The 27,628-nt window shown below is 47.3% G+C and overlaps 1 protein-coding gene across 1 annotated transcript; it reads right to left on the reverse strand.

Annotated features, from left to right (window-relative positions):
• Window positions 1-240: 240 nt before the first annotated feature.
• axin2 (axin 2 (conductin, axil)) lies at window positions 241-26,324 on the reverse strand. Its single transcript, XM_046305489.1, has 10 exons — window positions 26,017-26,324; window positions 23,500-24,440; window positions 17,881-18,012; window positions 13,242-13,344; window positions 10,451-10,591; window positions 9,539-10,269; window positions 9,044-9,268; window positions 8,685-8,813; window positions 7,985-8,170; window positions 241-517 (listed from the first exon to the last, which is right to left on the reverse strand). The coding sequence occupies exons 2-10, from the start codon at window positions 24,327-24,329 to the stop codon at window positions 391-393; spliced, it is 2,604 nt and encodes an 867-aa protein (XP_046161445.1). The 5' UTR covers window positions 24,330-24,440; window positions 26,017-26,324; the 3' UTR covers window positions 241-390.
• Between the last annotated feature and the right edge of the window lie 1,304 nt (window positions 26,325-27,628).

The raw sequence follows: 27,628 nt of genomic DNA on the forward strand, positions 1-27,628 counted from the left end.
CTCCCTCAGACAGTGGTCATTCAATTCACGTATAGTTTCTGGAATCCAACACCCGTATCCAAACCCAACCCACAGTCCACCATTTTCTCCTCTTTCATCTCCAAGACGAGATGTTAAATAGTCCTGTAAAGTCAACTGTTGATGGCTACTCCACTACTCCTCCGACTCCCCGACTCCCCGACTCCCCGACTCCTCGACTCCCCGACTCCTCGACTCCCCGACTCCCCGACTCCTCGACTCCTCGACTCCTCGACTCCACTCTTCATTGGCCAAGCTTCTTCAACAGAATCTCCAGTCATCAGTCCTTTGCTTTAAGACTCTGGTGGAACAGGGGGGTGGTGTCCATGGAGTGTTTCTGTTATACATTCCTCTGGTACTTCTGGAGGGGTATCAGTCCATCCTCTCCACCTTGCCCAGGATCTTCCCCTGGTACCTGGGCAGAACAGAGCTGTCATCCAACACCTCCTCGAACACAGCTCCACACTTAAACTCATCACTGGCCCTCTTGAAGTAGTACCTGTAACCCAGGAGGAGAGAGAGGGGGTTAGTGACAACATGTCAATCATCTGTACAGTACAGCCAACACAACCAGGATTACATGGAACAGTACTATTGAACAGTACTATATCCAACACATACATGGAACAGTACTATATCCAACACATACATGGAACAGTACTATATTATTATTACTATATCCAACACATACGTGGAACAGTACTACTGAACAGTACTATATCCAACACATACATGGAACAGTACTATATCCAACACATACATGGAACAGTACTATATCCAACACATACATGGAACAGTACTATTGAACAGTACTATATCCAACACATACATGGAACAGTACTATATCCAACACATACATGGAACAGTACTATTGAACAGTACTATATCCAACACATACATGGAACAGTACTATTGAACAGTACTATATCCAACACATACATGGAACAGTACTATTGAACAGTACTATATCCAACACATACATGGAACAGTACTATTGAACAGTACTATATCCAACACATACATGGAACAGTACTATATCCAACACATACATGGAACAGTACTATTGAACAGTACTATATCCAACACATACATGGAACAGTACTATATCCAACACATACATGGAACAGTACTATTGAACAGTACTATATCCAACACATACATGGAACAGTACTATATCCAACACATACATGGAACAGTACTATTGAACAGTACTCTATCCAACACATACATGGAACAGTACTATATCCAACACATACATGGAACAGTACTATTGAACAGTACTATATCCAACACATACATGGAACAGTACTATATCCAACACATACATGGAAAGGTACTATTGAACAGTACTATATCCAACACATACATGGAACAGTACTATTGAACAGTACTATATCCAACACATACATGGAACAGTACTATATCCAACACATACATGGAACAGTACTATTGAACAGTACTATATCCAACACATACATGGAACAGTACTATTGAACAGTACTATATCCAACACATACATGGAACAGTACTATTGAACAGTACTATATCCAACACATACATGGAACAGTACTATATCCAACACATACATGGAACAGTACTATTGAACAGTACTCTATCCAACACATACATGGAACAGTACTATTGAACAGTACTATATCCAACACATACGTGGAACAGTACTATTGAACAGTACTATATCCAACACATACGTGGAACAGTACTACTGAACAGTACTATATCCAACACATACATGGAACAGTACTACTGAACAGTACTATATCCAACACATACATGGAACAGTACTATATCCAACACATACATGGAACAGTACTATTGAACAGTACTATATCCAACACATACATGGAACAGTACTATTGAACAGTGCTCTATCCAACACATACGTGGAACAGTACTCTATCCAACACATACATGGAAAGGTACTATTGAACAGTACTATATCCAACACATACATGGAACAGTACTATTGAACAGTACTATATCCAACACATACGTGGAACAGTACTCTATCCAACACATACATGGAACAGTACTATTGAACAGTACTATTGAACAGTACTATTGAACAGTACTATATCCAACACATACGTGGAACAGTACTATTGAACAGTACTATATCCAACACATACGTGGAACAGTACTACTGAACAGTACTATATCCAACACATACATGGAACAGTACTATATCCAACACATACATGGAACAGTACTATTGAACAGTACTATATCCAACACATACATGGAACAGTACTATTGAACAGTGCTCTATCCAACACATACGTGGAACAGTACTATTGAACAGTACTCTATCCAACACATACATGGAAAGGTACTATTGAACAGTACTATATCCAACACATACATGGAACAGTACTATTGAACAGTACTATATCCAACACATACATGGAACAGTACTATTGAACAGTACTATTGAACAGTACTATTGAACAGTACTATATCCAACACATACGTGGAACAGTACTATATCCAACACATACATGGAACAGTACTATTGAACAGTACTATATCCAACACATACATGGAACAGTACTATTGAACAGTACTCTATCCAACACATACATGGAACCAACTATATCAACATACATGGAACAGTACTATTGAACAGTACTATATCCAACACATACATGGAACAGTACTATTGAACAGTACTATATCCAACACATACATGGAACAGTACTATTGAACAGTACTATATCCAACACATACGTGGAACAGTACTATTGAACAGTACTATATCCAACACATACGTGGAACAGTACTACTGAACAGTACTATATCCAACACATACATGGAACAGTACTACTGAACAGTACTATATCCAACACATACATGGAACAGTACTATATCCAACACATACATGGAACAGTACTATTGAACAGTACTATATCCAACACATACATGGAACAGTACTATTGAACAGTACTATATCCAACACATACATGGAACAGTACTATATCCAACACATACATGGAACAGTACTATTGAACAGTACTATATCCAACACATACATGGAACAGTACTATTGAACAGTACTCTATCCAACACATACATGGAACAGTACTATTGAACAGTACTATATCCAACACATACATGGAACAGTACTATTGAACAGTGCTATATCCAACACATACGTGGAACAGTACTCTATCCAACACATGAAACAGTACTATTGAACAGTACTATTGAACAGTACTATTGAACGTGGAACAGGACTATTGAACAGTACTCTATCCAACACATACGTGGAACAGTACTATTGAACAGTACTATATCCAACACATGCGTGGAACAGGACTATTGAACAGTGCTCTAGCCAACACATGCGTGGAACAGGACTATTGAACAGTGCTCTAGCCAACACATGCGTGGAACAGGACTATTGAACAGTGCTCTAGCCAACGCATGCGTGGAACAGGACTATTGAACAGTGCTCTAGCCAACGCATGCGTGGAACAGGACTATTGAACAGTGCTCTAGCCAACGCATTCGTGGAACAGTGCTCTAGCCAACACATGCGTGGAACAGGACTATTGAACAGTGCTCTAGCCAACGCATGTGGAACAGTGCTCTAGCCAGCCAGGACTCTTGAAACAGTGCTCTACCAACACATATGGAACAGTGCTGCCAACACATACTGGAACAGTGCTCTAGCCAACACATATGTGGAACAGTGCTCTAGCCAACACATACGTGGAACAGTGCTCTAGCCAACACATACGTGGAACAGTGCTCTAGCCAACACATACGTGGAACAGTGCTCTAGCCAACACATGCGTGGAACAGTGCTCTAGCCAACACATGCGTGGAACAGTGCTCTAGCCAACACATACGTGGAACAGTGCTCTAGCCAACACATACGTGGAACAGTGCTCTAGCCAACACATACGTGGAACAGTACTATTGAACAGTACTCTATCCAACACATACGTGGAACAGTACTATTGAACAGCATGCTATCCAACACATACATATATTCAGTAAGCTACACAATGAAGATAATGTCATGTGGATTCAATGTGATCTGGTTTAACCTCTGGTTGTGTGTGTGGACGCCGTGTGTCTCTTCTCCTTCATTAAGGCCTCCTCCCCTACCCCAGATAAAGGATCCATTGTGCAAGGGGCCAGAGAAGACGGCCACTGAGGTCAGAGGTCAAGAGCTAGCCTCCCCCAGCCCTTTGGACTCTTGAGGGGAGGAGAGGCAAACTCCTGTGATCTACAATGCACCAACAACACTTCACACTCAACTAACCCTCAGATTGAACCAATGGCTTCTGTATTATAGGGGTGGTCTTTGATAGTCTCGGGTTCTACAGGGGCTTATTGCATATAAGAGGGTCTGGACCAATTCAAAATCCACCCGTTTCCTCTCATTTCATCAGTCCTGCCCTGGTACTGAGCTACTCCGGCTCCTGACTAACTGGTTATCATTAGGCCCTCAGTGAAAGGACCCTTCATATAAAGAAGGCTCAGATTTTGGGTGCCTGTAAGTCTGCCTGTTATAAACCCTGACCTTGACACACATCATATTTTCTCCTAGTCACTGCCCGTCCCTCTGTGAGAGGTATATAGGACGCAGTAGAAGGGTCCCGGTAGGCAGCCAGGGAGGGGGCGGGGTCATCTAATCTCAGCAGCCAACCACCTGAGGGGGGACCTCTTCCTGTCAGCCATGATGACTACACTGGCCCTGTTAATGACCCCCTTTACCCCCCAAAACTACCTCCCTTCTTTTTAGAGGAAGAGGAACCAGCGGGGGAGGAAGGGTAAGTGCTGTATACATCAGCCATTCATTCTGTAATGGAAAAATGCCTCATTTTGCCCATGTGTGGGGTGGTGCACGTCGTGCGCCTTGGAATTCCTAAAGCTCGTGTTTTACGAGAGAGCTGACAGTCATACAAACAATGCTCGTAAAAAAATGAGGAAAAACATTTTTTTAAACAAAAAAAGTATTCTCAAACACACACAAAGGGTGTTCACTAATAAAAATCAGTCTCCATTTGAAACACAGGAAGAGTTCACTAAACAGGGTGCAACAGGGTCTCACACAGCTTCTATTAAATCAGAACAACAATACTCTGACTGGGGAAATAATCATTGTTCTCTGGCGAGACAAGTATGAACTGGGTAAATAAGAGGACATGAAAGAGGAACCAAGACACGCTAGATAATTGGAGCCTTATTTCTGAGAAGGGGCTCTATGCTTCTCCAAAAAACTTCAAAGGAGCACGGATCTTATTCGCTCAAAGAGGGAATGAGAGAGAGAGAAATAACTATTTCCATTGGAACATGTTTTATGTGGCAGAATTTTCAGTGTGCAACATCTGGCAGCAATATTGTCTGGCAGGGCCGGGCCGTACTGTTCTTTGTTGAACGCAAGCCATGTTCAAATGACCCAACGCCCCCCCGCTACTGCTATTAAAACCTTAAGCTTTGAATCCCCCTATCCTCCCTTCTAACAACGTGGATGGTTAGAGAGAAAGACAAGACAATCAACTACATAGACAAGAGAGAGAGGATGTCCACTATGCAGCCCTGCTTCTCACGCCTTAGACCTTAGGTTCACATGACCGGGCCAGGAAAAGCTCTGGACCAGAGCTCCAGCCCGAGAGTGTTCCCTTGCTCCATGGCCTAGAGTGTTCCCTTGCTCCATGGCCTAGAGTGTTCCCTTGCTCCATGGCCTAGAGTGTTCCCTTGCTCCATGGCCTAGAGTGTTCCCTTGCTCCATGGCCTAGAGTGTTCCCTTGCTCCATGGCCTAGAGTGTTCCCTCCATTGCTCCATGGCCTAGAGTGTTCCCTTGCTCCATGGCCTAGAGTGTTCCCTTGCTCCATGGCCTAGAGCTCCATGGCCTAGAGTGTTCCCTTGCTCCATGGCCTAGAGTGTTCCCTTGCTCCATGGCCTAGAGTGTTCCCTTGCTCCATGGCCTAGAGTGTTCCCTTGCTCCATGGCCTAGAGTGTTCCCTTGCTCCATGGCCTAGTGTTGGCCTAGAGTGTTCCCTTGCTCCATGGCCTAGAGTGTTCCCTTGCTCCATGGCCTAGAGTGTTCCCTTGCTCCATGGCCTAGAGTGTTCCCTTGCTCCATGGCCTAGAGTGTTCCCTTGCTCCATGGCCTAGAGTGTTCCCTTGCTCCATGGCCTAGAGTGTTCCCTTGCTCCATGGCCTAGAGTGTTCCCTTGCTCCATGGCCTAGAGTGTTCCCTTGCTCCATGGCCTAGAGTGTTCCCTTGCTCCATGGCCTAGAGTGTTCCCTTGCTCCATGGCCTAGAAGAGAAACTGTGTGATGCATTCCCATCATATCCCTACAAACCATCTGTACTAGTTATGAACCAATGCTTGACTCTTGATACCATTCTTGTACTCCAGATCACAATGGAACAGAGTTCTCATCTAAAGTGCGTTGGACACACCTCTAATAGTGAACAGGACCTGTAGTATCCCAAACCACCATGTCCTTCGTTTAACAACGCGCCATTCAAACAAACCAAGCCTGAAATATGAAAACCCAAACCCAAACTACAGTGTGTTATTCTGTGTGTTACTTTAACGTGCGTGCACTTCAACGTGCGCATCCTTAAAGCAGGCTGCCTGATAGCATCAGTGAGGAATTTGCACGGCTGGCCGTTTGTGTGAGTCTTTGTTGGTTGAAATGAAAGGGGCCGGGTTCAAAGGCGTGCGTATTAAGTGTGACTCGCCATGGAAATCAATACCAGATGGGACCCAAAACACTCCTCACTTCAAATTCTCTCCCTCCCTCTTTCCTGCACCCCCCCACCCCCTACCCGTCTCTCATTCTCTCCTCTTCCTTAGTTTTAACCACAAACACAGGCATATGAAGTCAATACTCCAACTCATGTGAGCATTCAGCCCAACAGAAAAGAGTCGAGAGAGTTTCTAAAGACCCTACCTGGGGCGGCAGGTAGCCTAGTGGTTAGAGTCGGGTAGCCTAGTGGTTAGAGTCGGGTAGCCTAGTGGTTAGAGTCGGGTAGCCTAGTGGTTAGAGTCGGGTAGCCTAGTGGTTAGAGTCGGGTAGCCTAGTGGTTAGAGTCGGGTAGCCTAGTGGTTAGAGTCGGGTAGCCTAGTGGTTAGAGTCTCATAGCCTAGTGGTTAGAGTCGGGTAGCCTAGTGGTTAGAGTCTCGTAGCCTAGTGGTTAGAGGCGGGTAGCCTAGTGGTTAGAGGCGGGTAGCCTAGTGGTTAGAGGCGGGTAGCCTAGTGGTTAGAGGCGGGTAGCCTAGTGGTTAGAGTCTCGTAGCCTAGTGGTTAGAGGCTGGTAGCCTAGTGGTTAGAGTCGGGTAGCCTAGTGGTTAGAGTCGGGTAGCCTAGTGGTTAGAGGCGGGTAGCTTAGTGGTTAGAGGCGGGTAGCCTAGTGGTTAGAGGCGGGTAACCTAGTGGTTAGAGGCGGGTAGCCTAGTGGTTAGAGGCGGGTAGCCTAGTGGTTAGAGGCGGGTAGCCTAGTGGTTAGAGGCTGGTAGCCTAGTGGTTAGAGGCTGGTAGCCTAGTGGTTAGAGGCTGGTAGCCTAGTGGTTAGAGACGGGTAGCCTAGTGGTTAGAGACGGGTAGCCTAGTGGTTAGAGCATTGGGCAAGAAACTGAAAGCTTGCTGGATTGAATATTCGAGCTGACTAGGTAAATATCTGTCGTTCTGCCCCTGAACAAGGCAGTTAACCCACTGTTCCTAGGCCGTCATTGTAAATAAGAATTTGTTAACTGACTTGCCTGGTTAAATAAAAGGTCAATACCAGCTGGGGAGGAGATCTGGGAAACTAATGGAGCTATGAAGACACTTTGTGGGTGGCTGTTTTTCTAGTGTGTGTGTGTGTGTTCTTACCAAGATGATCATAACAATGACCTAGTGTGTGAGAATGTCAGACTGTGTATGCATGAATGTGTGTGTCCCCGTGCATTAAATGTGCGCCGTAGTCTCCCTTCTCCATACCTGTAGTGTCCCTTCTTGCGGAGCTGTTCTTTAAAGTGTCCCAGTGTGAGGCTGTGTGTCTTCATCCGCCTACGGTAGGGGATCTCCTCACCACAGAAGAAGTAGGTTACCTCTGTCTCACTCCCCATGGCTGGAGCAACATGGCAGCCTGTCGTCACCTGTAGCACCCTGTTGGTGTCTCTCAGTCTGAGGGGGAGAGGAGAGGTGTGAACACAGGCCTTTACTTTCCCCTATAGAACACTGTTATTAACAAGCTCGCTCTCTGAAGGTCAGACAATTCAGCACCATGAAAGACGGCTCTGCAATCAGGGGGAAAGGACTACAACACACACCGCGCACTGCGCACACACACTGCGCACACACACCACACACTGCGCACACTGCGCACACACACACACACACACACACACACACACACACACACACACACACACACACACACACACACACACACACACACACACACACACACACACACACACACACACACACACACACACACACACACACACACACACACAAAAGAAAGATCAGGGAAAGAAAGAAAAAAACAGACAAGGTTGGCCTCTTGCAAATGGAACTTCACGTGTGTGAATGCATATCTTCCTCCTCCACATATGTAATATCATGTTAGTGAACAGAGGAGAGGAGGAGAGAGAGATGAGGAGGAGGAAGATGAGCAGAGAGATGAGAGGCGTACTCTTCTGTTTGGAGAGAAGCAGCAGGACCGGAGCCGGGACCGGGGGTGAGGGGGGACGGCACTGGACAGGGCCCACTCTGGACAGGCATAGGGTGGCACTTCTCTCTCTGGAGGCTGGATGTAGAGTGTCTGGTGGGGAGAACAGAATAGACCAACGTTATTACAGTACAATGTGGTAGTCCAGTCTCCGGCATCACACTATCTAACCGCAGACAGGTTTCAACAGCAGGAATCACAATGGTATAGTAAAACAACTGATCAATGCATGAGTGTGTCGATATGTTCTCCACTGTCTACAGGGGAAACTAGAGCCAACGTTTTAGTATCAACCTCTGTCTGGGTCGGCGTGCGGCTCCTACCTCTGTTTGGGGGGTTTGGAGACGGAGGCCTCCTCTAGTCTGCGACAGGCCTCCTCCAGCTGGGACAGGGTGTTGGGCGGGGGCAGGGGGGGCATGGCCGGGTCCTGGATGAAGGGATGGGCGGGCTGGTGGGCACGGAGATGGGCGCTGGCACCTCCGCCGCCCCACGTGTGTGTCTGGTTGGACGCCGCTCCGCCGCCATACGCCTTCTTAGTGCTCTGGGTACTGTAGGACGAAGATAAAAACAGCCAATCAGCATGGAGAATGGAAGGAAGCGGGAGGAGTCAATTGTGGGGAATGTTGGGAAATGTACTTTGCGTGCATGTAAAATGACTATGGGATGCAATTGTGAAACAAAATGATGAAAATTGTGTTTAAATGTACTAGGACGACAATAAATAAGTTGCAATGAAAGGAAAACAAGTGAAGGGAAATGTAGCTCTGAGGCATTGGGAGAGGACTACAACAGGAAGTGGAGAGGCTAGACTGCCCTACCTGTGGGGTTTGTGGTGCTTGCCCTGCCGGTCACTCTCCAGGATCCACTGCCACACATTCTGGGAGCGGTCTGTGCTGTCGCTGGGTCGCTGGAGGGGCACGACCTCACCTCCCTCTGCTGCCCCCTCCTCAGCCCCCGACCGACAACCCCCTCGGGAAAGGGAACTGGAGCGCCCCATATTGGACTCTGCGGGACTGCTGCCACAGGACACCATCTCCCTGCCCAGGCTGCGACTGCGAGGGTAAGGGGAACCCCCCTCCGCCCCTCCAGACCGCACCGGACACAGACACAACACCCTCTGGGCTGCCTCTCTCTCCATCTGCTCCTTGCTCTTGGAACCGGCATGGTGGTGGATGTAGTGGTGGTGGATGTGCTTGGTGCTGCTGCTGGGCCTGCCCAGGGAGAGGGCCCTTCCTGGGGTGAAACCTACTGAGAAGCCCCCTAAGCTGGAGGTGCCACTGGGGCTGGAGGCCCCGGGTGAGACCAGGGGCTTGAGACCGGGGCCTCCCCGGGAAAGAGTCCTGTGCTCTGGAGAGCGGGAGCGGGGTGAATGGCGGGCCACTGTGGAGGGGGACTGGCAGCCAGGGGTCTTTAGGACACGGGACAGGTGGTCGTCCAGAATGGCCTGGGGGTCCTCGTCGTTGGGGCCGGTGGGCTGGAGGGACAGGGGGTGGGGGGAGAGCAGGGGGGCACTACTGCCGGGCACCTCAGCCTCGTCCCTCTCCTCCTCCTACACACAGCCAGAACAGAATGGTTAAGTCAGGACAGATCTCCATGACAAACATACACACATGGACAGGAAAGAAGAACAGTATTGAATGACACAATCAAGGAAACCATTAGACCATTGCCATAGACCTCTGAGGTAAGGATTCCCACATCTATAAATCCAACTACTAGTTCATCCACACCTCTTGCATCTGCTGCAGCCTCTCCTCCAGGGAACTCATGGTCTCCTGTTCTCTTTTCAGACGCTCCAGACGAGAGATGAGCTGAGACGCAAACGCTGCCGGCTCTACCGGAGTCATCTCCTTAGGACATCTCTGTGACCGCTATGGAGGGAGAGAGAGGGATGGCGAGAGAGAGAGGGAGATGGCGAGAGAGAGGGATGGCGAGAGAGAGGGATGGCGAGAGAGAGGGATGGCGAGAGAGAGAGGGATGGAGAGAGAGTTAAGATATGTAACAGTTAAAGGAGGGGTTGGTGTCCACATGGTCTTCCACCTGAGCCCTCTCCTCCTATCCCCCATCCCTGCTAGCCATCTCATCCTTGCCCCAGTACCCCCTCCACCCCTGGCAGTGCCACCCCTGGGCCCTGGGTCTGTGGTGGCAGTTGGTTACACTCCTTGGAGCCTGGGCTCTCTGCGTGTTCCCTCTGTAGTGCAACCAAGCCATCAGCGCTTCCCTCTGAAGTCTGTACACTTCAAAGGGCCCTCGTCAAATATCAAACATTCACTAGGGGAGGGAGGAGGGAGGGCAGTGGCTTTACATCTAGGAATAAAAGTCACATATCGACAGGGGGGGAGGAGGAGAAGGAAAGGGAGGATTAAAAGGAGAAGATGGGGAGATGTGTGCAGGCAGCTGGGGGGGGGAGATGGAGGGAGATCAGAGAGGAGCAGGGGTAATTTATTTCACTGTTGCACGCTGGGCACCACTGAGGTACAGTAGAGTCATTATAACCCTTATGTGTGTGTGTTATTTTATCATTGTCATTGTTGCACTGGGGCTTTCTTGATTCCTCTTCCTCTCTTTTTGTTCCTTCCATCTCTTTGTAGTGGAGATGAAGGGAGAGAAGACAGACAGACAGACAGACAGACAGACAGACAGACAGACAGACAGACAGACAGACAGACAGACAGACAGACAGACAGACAGACAGACAGACAGACAGACAGACAGACAGACAGACAGACAGACAGACAGACAGACAGACAGACAGACAGACAGACAGACAGACAGACAGACAGACAGACAGACAGACAGACAGACAGACAGACAGACAGAGGCGGTCTGCCCGGCCCACGTGTCCTGACAATGGCAGCTATCCCCCAATCAGACGAGAAAGGGGGTCGAGGAAGGGAGTGTGAAAGAGCACAAAGATGGAGAGAGAATCTTGGACTCTTAAGAAAGCATATTTGTGAGGAGAAGGGGGATCAAAAAGTTTGATTCAACTAGCTACCGATGTTGCTAGTTTGGCCTTCCCAAAACTAATTTTCCCATGTCTCCCCTCTCCAACTAGCTACCGATGTTGCTAGTTTGGCCTTCCCAAAACCAATTTTCCCATGTCTCCCCTCTCCAACTAGCTACCGATGTTGCTAGTTTGGCCTTCCCAAAACCAATTTTCCCATGTCTCCCCTCTCCAACTAGCTACCGATGTTGCTAGTTTGGCCTTCCCAAAACCAATTTTCCCATGTCTCCCCTCTCCAACTAGCTACCGATGTTGCTAGTTTGGCCTTCCCAAAACCAATTTTCCCATGTCTCCCCTCTCCAACTAGCTACCGATGTTGCTAGTTTGGCCTTCCCAAAACTAATTTTCCCATGTCTCCCCTCTCCAACTAGCTACCGATGTTGCTAGTTTGGCCTTCCCAAAACCAATTTTCCCATGTCTCCCCTCTCCAACTAGCTACCGATGTTGCTAGTTTGGCCTTCCCAAAACCAATTTTCCCATGTCTCCCCTCTCCAACTAGCTACCGATGTTGCTAGTTTGGCCTTCCCAAAACCAATTTTCCCATATCTCCCCTCTCCAACTAGCTACCGATGTTGCTAGTTTGGCCTTCCCAAACCAATTTTCCCATATCTCCCTTCTCCAACTAGCTACCGATGTTGCTAGTTTGGCCTTCCCAAAACCAATTTTCCCATGTCTCCCCTCTCCAACTCTCTTCTTTCCTTTCTTTTGGCCTTTCCAAAGCCTGTCAGTTACCAACTCCCCCCTGACACACTCCAACTCTTCCCTCAGATCCCTCGTTTTAGGGGTGCAGCCTGAAGAGGGGCGGGGTTGTGGAGGGGAAAAGGGGGGACGAGCGCTGTTGGAAGTTGTCACTTTCCTCTGCGTTTTCTCCATTCATCCTCTGATCAAAGAGCTGTGCGTGTGTGTGTGTGTGTGTGTGTGTGTGTGTGTGTGTGTGTGTGTGTGTGTGTGTGTGTGTGTGTGTGTGTGTGTGTGTGTGTGTGTGTGTAGAGCCGGGAGTTGATTCTAGAGCCTCCAGATAAAGCTGTGACAGGGGGAGCTCTCCCCCATCTCTCCATTCTATGTATATTTTCATCATCAGTGTGTGAAGAGAAGACACTGGTCTTTAGAATGCACCGGATAAACAGCTTAGAAACAGTCTCCTGCAGACTTCAAGGAACCCAACGGTGGTGTGTCGGGGGGGTGGTGTGTCGGGGGGGGGGGGGGGGGGGGACTTTGACATCTGCTTTGCTCTCAGATCTTTGTTTTTGTAGTTGTTGTTGAATGGAAGACGTAGAATAGAGATGGTGGTACTATACATAGAACAGCAGACCTGAATACAGGCCATGAAATGGATGTTGCACTACTGAAAAGCACTAATAAGTGGGGCAATAGGACGTGTGTGTGTGTGTGTGTGTGTGTGTGTGTGTGTGTGTGTGTGTGTGTGTGTGTGTGTGTGTGTGTGTGTGTGTGTGTGTGTGTGTGTGTGTGTGTGTGTGTGTGTGTGTGTGTGTGTGTGTGTGTGTGTGTACACTTACAGGGAAGGCAGGTAGGGAGACTTGGCTGTTCATCCTCATGTTGCGCTGCATCTCTCTCTGCATGTGCTTCTTGGAGCCAAGCTTGTAGGGAGGGATGCCTTCTCTGTCAGGGAAAGGTACAGGATACACAGGTCAAACAGCCAATCAGACACAGCAATACACACACCCAACCAGGAAGCAGCTCATTGGTCACCTAATAGCTATTTCAATCACCCCCTATTTAACCCAGATAAAAAATACAATATATTTCAGGTCAATTCTGAATCTGAGGTGTAGTGAACAAGAGGTGAACATTGGATAGAGTTTCTGCTAGGTCTCAGGTCAGTGTGTCTGACAGAATAGGGGATTTCATCTGCCCTAAAACTGACACTCATCTCCAGCCATGGCTCCCTGAGCAGTGGGCACTTCACCACACACCCCTGCACTTCCTTTTAACTGAACCCAGAAAGGATCACTCAGCCCTCTCAGAGAGCTGTGCCAGGCTTTAGCTGTTAGCATTCATCACCAGCAGTATACACAAAGTTAGCATTAGCATCCTGCCATTGACTTGCCCTGGAATCCCACTGAAAAGACTAGTCTGGAAGCAAACTATAATGTTTGGAAGGTTAACACACAAACTCACTGATCAAAGTGTCAGTCCTACAGAGAGAATGATCATAACATGAAGGCTAATAAAACATCTCTCAGATCACCTGCCATACACATTCTGCAATCATAGTATAGGGCCCATCACGCCAGGACAATCCAATCATAGTATAGGGCCCATCACGCCAGGACAATCCAATCATAGTATAGGGCCCATCACGCCAGGACAATCCAATCATAGTATAGGGCCCATCACGCCAGGACAATCCAATCATAGAATAGGGCCCATCACGCCAGGACAATCCAATCATAGTATAGGGCCCATCACGCCAGGACAATCCAATCATAGTATAGGGCCCATCACGCCAGGACAATCCAATCATAGTATAGGACCCATCACGCCAGGACAATCCAATCATAGTATAGGACCCATCACGCCAGGACAATCCAATCATAGTATAGGGCCCATCACGCCGGGACAATCCAATCATAGTATAGGACCCATCACGCCAGGACAATCCAATCATAGTATAGGGCCCATCACGCCAGGACAATCCAATCATAGTATAGGGCCCATCACGCCAGGACAATCCAATCATAGTATAGGGCCCATCACACCAGGACAATCCAATCATAGTATAGGGCCCATCACACCAGGACAATCCAATCATAGTATAGGGCACATCACGACGGGACAATCCAATCATAGTATAGGACCCATCACACTGGGACAATCCAATCATAGTATAGGACCCATCACACTGGGACAATCCAATCATAGTATAGGGCCCATCACGTCGGGACAATCCAATCATAGTATAGAGCCCATCACACAGGGACAATCCACAGAGCTCTTAACCAGGCCTATGGCTGACGTAGTCAAAATACAACTCTGCCTGATCTAGTATTGCCTTGAGGTACTTCGTTCACACCAAACAACCAAGAGCAAAACCCAGTGTTTCTCTCCCGGGCCAGGCGAGCCCTGCCCTATAAAACATCAGTGTCTCAGTGACCTAGCCGAGCCAGTAGTGCACCCGACCGCCACTTGTCTCACTGTTGCTTTGAAAGCTTTGAAATCCCACAGTCATGCGCATTGCCCCCCTCCCCTCGTCGAACTGCTCCAGTCTTCATTTGGCAAGCCTGCCTCTGATCTCCCCACATCAAAAGGCTGGTTTGTGAGATAAGGTAATGTTTGAAGTCTGCGCAGCTGCATTCCCCAGCGTCCAAGCAAATCCATAAATAAGATATAACCCCCCTCTTTTTATTTTCTTTATCTAGAAATGAGATTAACATTTTTGGTGTGCCGCCCAGCCTTTTCAACAGTCATAAAGACAGAGATATTCTAATCTTAAATGAGCTGAGTAAAAAACAAACAACCAGGAAGCGTGTGTGTGGCTTTGGAGGCTTTCGCCTCCGTCGCTGTTACTAGGCCTGTACTATCAAAGAGCCAGAGTACGGCGCAGGATACTAGGCCTGTACTATCAAAGAGCCAGAGTACGGCGCAGGATACTAGGCCTGTACTATCAAAGAGTCAGAGTACGGCGAAGGATACTAGGCCTGTACTATCAAAGAGCCAGAGTACGGCGCAGGATACTAGGCCTGTACTATCAAAGAGTCAGAGTACGGCGCAGGATACTAGGCCTGTACTATCAAAGAGTCAGAGTACGGCGCAGGATACTAGGCCTGTACTATCAAAGAGTCAGAGTCAGAGATACTAGGCCTGTACTAGGATACTAGGCCTGTACTATCAAAGAGTCAGAGTACGGCGGATACTAGGATACTAAGGCCTGTACTATCAAAGAGTCAGAGTACGGTGAAGGATACTAGGCCTGTACTATCAAAGAGTCAGAGTACGGTGCAGGATACTAGGCCTGTACTATCAAAGAGTCAGAGTACGGTGCAGGATACTAGGCCTGTACTATCAAAGAGTCAGAGTACGGCGCAGGATACTAGGCCTGTACTATCAAAGAGTCAGAGTACGGCGCAGGATACTAGGCCTGTACTATCAAAGAGTCAGAGTACGGTGCAGGATACTAGGCCTGTACTATCAAAGAGCCAGAGTACGGCACAGGATACTAGGCCTGTACTATCAAAGAGCCAGAGTACGGCGCAGGATACTAGGCCTGTACTATCAAAGAGCCAGAGTACGGCACAGGATACTAGGATACTACTAGGCCTGTACTATCAAAGAGCCAGAGTACGGCACAGGATACTAGGCCTGTACTATCAAAGAGCCAGAGTACGGGGCAGGATACTAGGATACAAAGAGCCAGAGTAGGCCTGTACTATCAAAGAGCCAGAGTACGGGGCAGGATACTAGGCCTGTACTATCAAAGAGCCAGAGGCCTGTACTATCAAAGAGCCAGAGTACGGTGCAGGATACTAGGCCTGTACTATCAAAGAGCCAGAGTACGGGGCAGGATACTAGGCCTGTACTATCAAAGAGCCAGAGTACGGGGCAGGATACTAGGCCTGTACTATCAAAGAGCCAGAGTACGGCACAGGATACTAGGCCTGTACTATCAAAGAGCCAGAGTACGGGGCAGGATACTAGGCCTGTACTATCAAAGAGCCAGAGTACGGGGCAGGATACTAGGCCTGTACTATCAAAGAGCCAGAGTACGGCACAGGATACTAGGCCTGTACTATCAAAGAGCCAGAGTACGGGGCAGGATACTAGGCCTGTACTATCAAAGAGCCAGAGTACGGCACAGGATACTAGGCCTGTACTATCAAAGAGCCAGAGTACGGGGCAGGATACTAGGCCTGTACTATCAAAGAGCCAGAGTACGGGGCAGGATACTAGGCCTGTACTATCAAAGAGCCAGAGTACGGGGCAGGATACTAGGCCTGTACTATCAAAGAGCCAGAGTACGGGGCAGGATACTAGGCCTGTACTATCAAAGAGCCAGAGTGGGGCAGTATACCGGTGCTTTGATTATGCCTGTCTAGATGGTCACTGGTCAGGCAGTCAGAAAGTTAGACTCGTATCATAAACTCTTTATAACTGCTATACTCTAGTAAACCTTATAAACCACTCCCTTGGCTGTAAAATAAAGTCATTTCAATTTCAGACAGGACTCTTTAGCTAGGTCGTGATTCACAGGAACGACAGTTTGCGAGTTAGCAATTCCAGTGATAAGTGTCATGTGATCAAAAGGCACAAGATCATCCTGAAGAGCTGACTTTAAGATTACATTACTGTCAAAGACAGGTGATGAATGGAGATATCCTATAAAGGCTGTTTACCATCAGGGAAAATGTTCCCTAGTTCCAGTCTACTTAAGGGGTGGCTCTACCATAGGCACCAATGCATTAGCAGCTGGGTCTGGTCTACTTAGTTCATTGACTTTATATGAACCAGAGAAAAAGGAGCTCATGAAATGTATTGCTTTCTCTCGTGTCTCTGATTACGGCCATGTGTCATGAGAAACTACAGCCATGACTCGAAGACTTCATCTCTCCCACCACGGCAACACTTCTCTAAATCACACTACAAACACACTGTACTAGGGAATGAGGCTGGAGCATGCATTGTAAGGCTGGGGTCTAGGGCCCAAGGGGGGGCTAAACGGGGGTGTAGCCTAATGGTTAGAGCCAAGGCTAGGGCCTGGGGATGAAGTCTACAGGCCATCCTGTCCCTGGTCTGGTTCTACTCTGGCCAGTAGGCCTCTGAGGTGTCAGGAGGAACAGCCAGGCTCATTTCACATGGGGGGGGGGATCCTACTCTCCCATCCACTAGCAGGGCTGTGTGTGTGTAGATTGGTGGTCTCAAGAGGGTTTCCTATTCCTGACAGTGCAAGATTCCAGGTGAGCTGTACTGAGGCCTAGAACCGGAGAACCTCCTAAGAACCCCATCAAAGAGGAGCATCAGACCAGGACAAGTCAGGAAAACCACAAACAATGTTCAGGTTCAGCTAAGAGGCTCTGAATCAAAACGTTCCCAAACATGACACTCTTCTCACGATAGTAACCATCAGTATACTCCAAACCAGAGAGGCTCCAGACCTTTCCCTCAGAAAACACACCATTTAAAACATGACCCTCGACTTACACACTGCTGTCGGTCATGGACATGGAGTCGTCTGTCATGGCGTCGCTGGACACCTCGCTGTCGTTGGTGCTGGTGGCTGGGGCAAATGAGCCCACATGGTACGGGTTGACCGGGTCCCCTCGCCTGTGGGACCTACACACAAAGGACAATGCAGTTTAAATACGTGTGTCAGGTAGCAATATAACAGATATACACTAGTACCTTTCATCTGTTTAGACCACAGCTAAGGCCATAGGGCGCATATTTCTCTTCTTGTGAAATAAGAGAAACTGGGTTGTAGATATTTGTGGACCTATGCTGCCAACTTGAAACTACTCCCTTTGTGTGTGTGTGTGTGTGTGTGTGTGTGTGTGTGTGTGTGTGTGTGTGTGTGTGTGTGTGTGTGTGTGTGTGTGTGTGTGTGTGTGTGTGTGTGTGTGTGTGTGTGTGTGTGTGTGTGTGTGAGAAAGAGAGAATGTGTGTGAGAATGTGTTGTCATGACATTAGTATTGTGATACTACCATACCAGATTTTCCTTGGCAAAAAAATAATCACAAAGCAGACTGAAATCTAAGGTCCTTCAAAACCTACTTTCGTAAGATATGTGGTATAGCTTGCCCAAACAAAACTAATGTGACTCTCGGTGACAACATAAGGCAGTTTTTTTCCAATATTAGGACCATTTTCCTCAAGAAATGATGTCCACTTCATGTTTTGTTTTCTTTGACTCCTAGTGTGGCGATAGTGGTGTCGCGACAACACTAGTGTGGCGATAGTGGTGTCGCGACAACACTAGTGTGGCGATAGTGGTGTCGCGACAACACTAGTGTGGCGATAGTGGTGTCGCGACAACACTAGTGTGGTGATAGTGGTGTCGCGACAACACTAGTGTGGTGATAGTGGTGTCGCGACAACACTAGTGTGGTGATAGTGGTGTCGCGACAACACTAGTGTGGTGATAGTGGTGTCGCGACAACACTAGTGTGGTGATAGTGGTGTCGTGACAACACTAGTGTGGTGTGTGTCTCAGACAGTAATGACTTGGAGTTCAACCACACTCCAGGGCCTGAGGAATGTGACAGGATTCTCTCTCCCTGGGGTCAGAGTTGTACAACTGAATGACTTCAACTGAAATTTGTCTTCCCCATTTAACCCAATATCCATGTCTTCGGTGCCCGGGGAACAGTGGGTTAACTGCCTTGCTCAGGGGCAGAATGACAGATTCTTACCTTGTCAGCTCGGGGATTCAATCCAGCAAGCTTTCGGTTACTGGCCCAACTCTCAAACCACTAGGTTACCGATCATAGTCAAACTGGCCCTAAAACTGACCAATCCCTCTAGCTGTCTCTCACCGTACTGGCATGGGAAATCTATGTTTACATTGCCAAAGCAAGTGAAATAGATAAACAAAAGTGAAATAAACAATAATAATAAAACTCTTGCTTCACAGCCCATCACCTCCTGCTGTGATGCATTCCTACCCAAGCAGAGGAAACTAAGAAAGGGGGAATGAGAGAAGAGGAGAAAGAGGGAGAGAGAGAACCTGAGCTCACAGCCAGGTAAGAGAGGGAGAAAAAAGAGGAAGTGTGAGAGTGTGCAGGGAAAGGAAAGAAAGGAGAGAAGAGAAAAGGGGGAAGCAGGGCCTCTTCTTTATGAGCAGCCCACTGGCAGGAGAGAGCCGGAGAGCTGGAGAGGAAGAGAGAGAGGGGCTCAGCATGACTAAAGCCATAGGCCCCAGCTCCAACCTGACCTTCAGAGGGGCTTGAAACACGCAGGTATTTAGCACAGCTGGCCTCACATCTCTCCCTCCCTCTCTCACCCCCCCATTCATTCTTTTGCTTTCTTTCAGGAAGAGACCCCCCCACCCTCCTCCTCCCAGTCCCCACAACCCCTTTCTGTCCTTCCTTTCCGCTCGATATCCCTCTAAAGTACATCTAGTCCCCACATCCCAGCATTTTCAAAGGGAAGAGATAAAAGTGGGGAAGAAAGAGGAGAGAAAAAAGGAGAAGGGGAAATCAGAGGAGAATCACAGTAAACAAGAGAGAGAGAGAGAGAGAGAGAGAGAGAGGGTGAAAAGAGAGCGAGGGAGAGATTGGGGGTTAAAAAAAACATTGAAAGAGAGAATGAGTCTGCTGTCGCTGCTCAGTGGTTTTTGAGAATAATCTGATTCAGAGAGAAGAAATGAGTTCCACATACCAGGGAGAGGAACGCAGCTAGATGGGGAGTCAGGGATACCAGTCTGATTCAAAACAACACCTAACCAGGTGATGGAATAATGGAGATCGGTCTGAACTGAAGCCTCACTGGGACACGAACCCATGTCCTTCTCAATCCTCCTATGGGGCAGGCTGGGTTGTCAACACAAGTTCTTCCTGGTCCCTCCCCTATAGTGTGTTGATTCTATTGACACTTTCTAGCCCAAGCAGAGCCAAAATCCAGCCAAAATCACTAAGAAGTTGCCCAATTCCCCTCCCTGCAGGCCAAACACCAGTCTGACACCAGGGCTCTAAAGCCTGATAGACTCCCTCTTTAGAAATGTTAAACTTAAGTGGTTCGCCTGACAAGTCAATGGCCATTGATTCATGACAACCACCTGTCCTTGGGTTGGGCCTCATCAGCTGATTCGGGTTCCTCATCCATATACAGACCAGCAAGTCAATGGCTTGTTGGATTAGCACATTAGCAAGTTGTTATATTTCACTCCCATTAAGATCAGGTAAATACAATCTGTTTATATAGGAGCAGTAAGGGGAGGATACAACTGAGGTATGATGATATGAATAAATATTCACCTGTAGCTACGTGGTCTACATTCTGCAAAACACCACTCCCTTGTCAGATGTTCAGTGGGTGACATGTATAGATATCACATACACATCCGACATGTATAGATATCACATACACATCCGACATGTATAGACATCACATACACATCCGACATGTATAGACATCACATACACATCCGACATGTATAGACATCACATACACATCCGACATGTATAGACATCACATACACATCCGACATGTATAGACATCACATACACATCCGACATGTATAGACATCACATACACATCCGACATGTATAGACATCACATACACATCCGACATGTATAGACATCACATACACATCCGACATGTATAGACATCACATACACATCCGACATGTATAGACATCACATACACATCCGACATGTATAGACATCACATACACATCCGACATGTATAATAATAATAATAATATATGCCATTTAGCAGACGCTTTTATCACATTACAGTCATCATACATTCTACGTATGGGTGGTCCCGGGGATGTACCCTAGACATGCTCTACAACTAGCACATCCATCCGACATGTATAGACATCACATACACATCCGACATGTATAGACATCACATACACATCCGACATGTATAGACATCACATACACATCCGACATGTATAGATATGACATACACATCCGACATGTATAGATATGACATACACATCCGACATGTATAGATATCACATACACATCCGACATGTATAGATATCATACATCCGACACATCCGACATGTATAGATATCACATACACATCCGACATGTATAGATATCACATACACATCCGACATGTATAGATATTACATACACATCCGACATGTATAGATATCACATACACATCCGACATGTATAGATATTACATACACATCCGACATGTATAGATATTACATACACATCCGACATGTATAGATATTACATACACATGACCATGAAGTCCAGATAAGTGAAACCGAACCACTGCTCTGAAGTGGCTCTGAACATTTCAAAATGACTAGCCTACTATTTGTCATGTTTGAGATACAAGGAGATGTATCACTATCCTTAGAAATGGCCAAAGCCGTGTGTGGCTGAGGCACAGCATAGCAGAGTAGTGGCATCATGTATTATTGGCTGACAGGCTGGGGCCAAGGCCAGGCGTGCTCTGTTAACTTCCCATGGAAGGCGATCCCTCTATCTGCTGAACTATTTCAATCCGAGTATAGATATTACATACACATCCGGTAAATATTACTGAGTATAGATATTACATAGCCAGCAGAGGGCTGCACTCAGTCTAGAGAACACCATTTATATACTAGAGAAGTCCAGAGAGCTGGGGGGCTCTGAAATTTCAAAATGAGCTACTATTTGGGGGAGGAGAGAAAGAGAAATCCCTCTATCTGCTAGGGGAGGGGCAGCTAGGAGAGAGAGAGAGGATACAAGGATGCATCATGTATTATTGGGGACAGAGGGGCCAAGAGCTAGGGGGAAGGCGATCCCTCTATCTGCTGAACTATTTCAAAGCTCCGGAGAGAAGCCAGAGAGCTAGGGGGAAAGAGAGAGAGAGAGCTAGGGGGGAAAGAGAGAGAGAGAGCTAGGGGGAAAGAGAGCTAGGGGGAGAGAGAGAGAGAGCTAGGGGGAAGAGAGAGAGCTAGGGGGGAGAGAGAGAGCTAGGGGGGAGAGAGAGAGCTAGGGGGAAGAGAGAGAGCTAGGGGGAAGAGAGAGAGCTAGGGGGGAAGAGAGAGAGCTAGCTAGGGGGAAGAGAGAGAGCTAGGGGGGAGGGGGGGGGAAGAGAGAGAGAGAGCTAGGGGGAAGAGAGAGAGAGAGAGCTAGGGGGAAGAGAGAGAGAGAGAGCTAGGGGGAAGAGAGAGAGAGAGAGCTAGGGGGAAGAGCTAGAGAGAGAGAGCTAGGGGGAAGAGAGAGAGAGAGAGCTAGGGGGAAGAGAGAGAGAGAGAGCTAGGGGGAAGAGAGAGAGAGAGAGCTAGGGGGAAGAGAGAGAGAGAGAGCTAGGGGGAAGAGAGAGAGAGAGAGCTAGGGGGAAGAGAGAGAGAGAGCTAGGGGGAGAGAGAGAGAGAGAGCTAGGGGGAAGAGAGAGAGAGAGAGCTAGGGGGAAGAGAGAGAGAGGGGGAGAGAGAGAGAGCTAGGGGGAGAGAGAGAGAGAGAGAGAGCTAGGGGGAGAGAGAGAGAGCTAGGGAGAGAGGGAGAGGGAGAGAGAGAGAGAGAGAGCTAGGGGAGAGAGAGAGGGGAGAGAGAGAGCTAGGGGAGAGAGAGAGAGAGAGAGAGAGAGAGGGGAGAGAGAGAGAGAGAGAGAGAGAGAGCTAGGGGGAGAGAGAGAGAGAGAGCTAGGGGGAGAGAGAGAGAGAGAGAGAGCTAGGGGGGAGAGAGAGAGAGAGCTAGGGGGAGAGAGAGAGAGAGCTAGGGGGAGAGAGAAGGGGGAGAGAGAGAGAGAGCTAGGGGGAGAGAGAGAGAGCTAGGGGGAGAGAGAGAGCTAGGGGGAGAGAGAGAGAGCTAGGGGGAGAGAGAGAGAGCTAGGGGGAGAGAGAGAGAGCTAGGGGGAGGGAGAGAGAGAGCTTGGGCGAGAGAGAACTAGAAGGGAGAGAGAGCAAGAGGGGGAGTGTGTGTGTAAAGTATCTCTCAAAAACAAAGCTAACAAGCAAGGTGAGATGAAAACGTATCTGGAAACTGTCTATTTTGAGACAGTATATGCTCTTTTGATGTTATATCCTAGTTATTATCCATGACTTACAAAGAGCCATTGACGCTAGGCTAGTCACTGCATTCCCCAACATTTCCCTAATAGTTGGCTATAGTACGTGAAATAGGAAGGGACCAGTGTCTCACCTGTACCCCTTCTCCATCACCTCCACCGTTCTCATAGACACTGTTGCCCTCAGCGCCTGGGCAGAAAGTCCAACCACAGAAGCCAGCGCTTTGGCTTTGAAATCATTACAACTCCACTCCTCTTCCTCATTCAGGGTGGGCAGGTACCCACACACCAGCTTCAGGCTACCTAGCCCGTTAGGGTTGACATGAGCAGGGTTCTCGCCCCCGCTCCTCACATACTCGAGGTAAATGTCCGAGGTCAAGAACATCTGATAGGGGCTCTCCTCCATGCTGGTCTGGATCTCAGTCTGTGCCTGGTCGAACATAGCCGAATCAATCTGTTGCTTCTTGATATTATCCCGAATGAAGGTTTTGGTCGCAGGCTTGAGCTGCTTGGCAACTATGCTGCTGGTGTCAATATAGCGCTTGTAAATAGCTTTGGCGACTCGCAGCGTTTTGGTATCCTTGAGGTCCATCTGCCTGAAACCATTACAGGCGAACCAAAAGTCTAAAGTGTCGACGCATTTCTCGCGCTCCAGGAATGTCCTAAAAAGATGAGCACCGTCTTGGTCCCCAAGAAGAGAATGCAACGACTTGGTCCACCGGGCTAGCGGCGAATCCGGTGACGCGCTCCCCTCGGGTTCCCCAAGTCCATCCTCGTTCCTCTTCGCAATGTAACCGGGAGGCGCGAGCAATAGCGCTTTGACCGCGGTACCCTGGGGTCTCATCATGGCGAGTTTGCCGGGGTAGCACGGCAGCACCTCGCCCTCCTCCCCCGGGACCGGGGGACGGGGAGCATCTTCTCGGAAGCTATTGGCGATATGGTCCGATATAAGCGCTCTGCTCATGGCTCCGAAGGCAGCAGCAACAGAAATCCTGTGCGTTGTTCGCCTCTGAGCGCTACAACAATCTCCTCACTCTCTATAGTCAGCCGGGGAGCTTCTCTGCCAGTCTTCTCTCTGAAACAGAAGTATTGATCTAATCAAACTCAGATCCACCACAAACTTCAAAAGGCATACATGCAGTAGAAGTCTTTTCAGAACCTTTACAGACCGAGAGAGAGAGAGAGAGAGAGAGAGAGAGAGAGGTGCGGCAGATTTACATAAATACTCATTAGATTTTATTTGGGTGCACACTGACATACCTTCCTTAGCCAATGTTGGTGTTGAAAGTAATCATTAACATAACACGGTTTAGCATAAACTCATAAAACAGATGACGTTCCCATCATCTCGCTCCACTTCATTAAACTACATAGGAACATGTGGGTTCTGTAGCTCAGTTGGTAGAGCATGGCGCTTGTAACGCCAGGGTAGTGGGTTCGATCCCCGGGACCACCCATACGTAGAATGTATGCACACATGACTGTAAGTCGCTTTGGATAAAAGCGTCTGCTAAATGGCATATATTATTATTATTATTATATTATTATAAATGCAAGACCACAGAAACATGTTCTGTGCGGAAATATCAAGTAGCCTAGATGGAACACAAGAAAAGTGCAAGAGAGAGACATTTGTACACAATAGCATCGATATCTGTGAGCCGGTGTTCTCGTGAACACCTCAACAATTAGCTGGCCATCAAGCCCAATCTGATCCTGAACACGCCGCAGCACATGTCCAGTACAACACCGACCAACAGACACCAACCCACAACGAGGCGTGACGACACTTTCCGCTCACTATATTCTCATCATACGCGTCACAAAACAGCCAAACGGTCCAAATGGAATAGATTACACAACCCTAAACATATCCAAGAAACAGACTAACGTTACTAAACTAGGCTACAGGACATGTTTTGAAAACGTGATGGAGAGCGTTGATTTTGAACTGAACTTGCCTTTTGAAGTAGGTTAACCAAGGTATAAAATGATAAGCGGGTTCTCTGATTTCTGTTCTACCAACATTATGAACCACAAATTGATAAAACATTGTTAAAGGCCTCCGAGAAGCAAGCTAGGGTCCACGATAAACAGGCTATAGACATGGAAGCAGAGCCGAAAACCGATGCTAAACGCTTCACTGTATTCGCTGATCAGAAGCTGTAACAATATCACCTTTCGAAGTTATAACACTTGCTTTGCGGCGAAAGCGAATAAATCACCTCAATCCACAAATCGGCCGAATCGAGATCCTCATTAGCCTACATCGCCGTTTATATTCTGCACCAGAAATAATATAAATGTGCAACTACCTAATTCCATAACGCTCTTCTATCTGTAGTGGGTAAAATAGGCTACATTGCTTCATCCAACCACACAGAAAAGTATTCATCTCACCGGGGGAGGAATTCCAAATACTTATATCGTGATGAATAGTCCTCTAAAAAGCGTATCAAAGTTGAGATAAAGTGCCCAAATACTCATCACAACGAAACGTAATCGCACAACACAGCAAATGATAGTTGTTTGAGCTCTGTATCGAGCAAACTAAGTTAATTGCATACAGCCACATTACTTCAAAGAAAGTCAACAGAACATCAAAGGAACTCCAATGGGGCCAGCGCGAGGAACACACTCTTGTAACTTACCATCGATCCACGAGTCCGGTCTTCCAAAAGTATCCGTTTTTTTATCCACAGAAAAATAATCCACAATAGTCGATTCCACGACAGACCCCTTCACAGTCCGACTTTTTTCGTGTTAGCTGCAGAAAGAAAAATGTAGTTTTCCAGGGGGAAAAAAATCCTGCTTAGTTTCCCCCTTTTCTTTGCAAATGTTTCAGTCTGCCATGCCATACCGTAGGTCTCTCCTGTAGGCTATTCCAATACGTTCTGGGCTCAGCGTAAAACAGCGCACTTCAAAGGAAGGAACCGACAGCCTAGTCCCGGAAGCAACATAGAAAACAATACTCCCCCTTTCCCTTTCAAAAAGAACACAGCGCATTCAAATTCACCAACACATATTCATCCTTTATCTTTTCATGTTTTCTGAGGCTGGTGAATTGATGGCCGCGGTGAAAAAAAACGAAAAACATTCTAATAATTTTTATTGGCGATTTTACAGATCACAAAGTTACAACAAAGTTTCTAGGACCTTATCAAAGACAAGAACTCTTGAGCCAACTCCCTGAGGCTTTGGAACGTCAGAAGTAACAGATCTGCCGCCCCAATAGCATTATCCCTGCAATCCCTCTGTTGCTACATAAACTTTAAAGACACAGGCCTCTTTTCTTTTAAAGACTCGAATAGTTTCCTGATTAACCCATTTCTATCTTTGGGATGCGCAAAAGACACCGTTGTGTTGGCTATCTAATCTGGTATACAATTTCCCCAGGGTAATTCTAGAATGTCAAATTATCAAATAAAAACGACAATCTATATATGCCATGTGCAGTTGAAATGCATGCATGACATACATCTTAGCAGCACATTTTCCACAGCTCCTTCAAGTGGCCAGGTTGGGTAAAGGAATGATATACACATGGGTTATTAATAATATATAATATATGCCATTTAGCAGGCGCTTTTATCCAAAGCGACTTACAGTCATGTGTGCATACATTCTACGATATCCCGGGATCGAACCCACTACCCTGGCGTTATAAGCGCCATGCTCTACCAACTGAGCTACAGAAGGAGATTTGCAATAGCTACTGCAATTCTATGTTCATTTCAATTAACAATATAATATAACCCATTGGTCATTGAAGATTATAAACTGGGTGGTTCGAGCCTGAGTGCTGATTGGCTGACAGCCGTGGTATATCAGGCCATATACCACAGGAAAGACAAAACATTGATTTTTACTGTGTTAATGTATTGTTGGTAACCAGTTCATAATAGCAATAAGGCACCTCAGGTGTTTCTGATCTATGGCCAATATCCAGGCACTCCGTGTTTTGTCGTGCTTAAGAACAGCCATTAGCCGTGGTATATCTCCTCGGGCCTTATTGCTTAAATATAATTTCTTAATGTCTCATGAGCTTAGAACAACAGCCTTACCCAATCATAACTGAAAAAATAAATTAGTCTGATTTACTCCATGGTTAACAGCTTGAAAATACATCTGTTTAAAACTATTATGTTGATTTCACACTAGAGAAATCTTTCCCTCAATGTAGGATTAATAGCTAGGCTTTATCACATGGATAGAGTGGACCGAAGAGTACAACCACTACGTTTGATTTAGCATTTAGCCTCT

Source organism: Oncorhynchus gorbuscha, linkage group LG16 (assembly GCF_021184085.1).
Source record: "Oncorhynchus gorbuscha isolate QuinsamMale2020 ecotype Even-year linkage group LG16, OgorEven_v1.0, whole genome shotgun sequence".
NCBI lineage: Eukaryota > Metazoa > Chordata > Actinopteri > Salmoniformes > Salmonidae > Oncorhynchus > Oncorhynchus gorbuscha.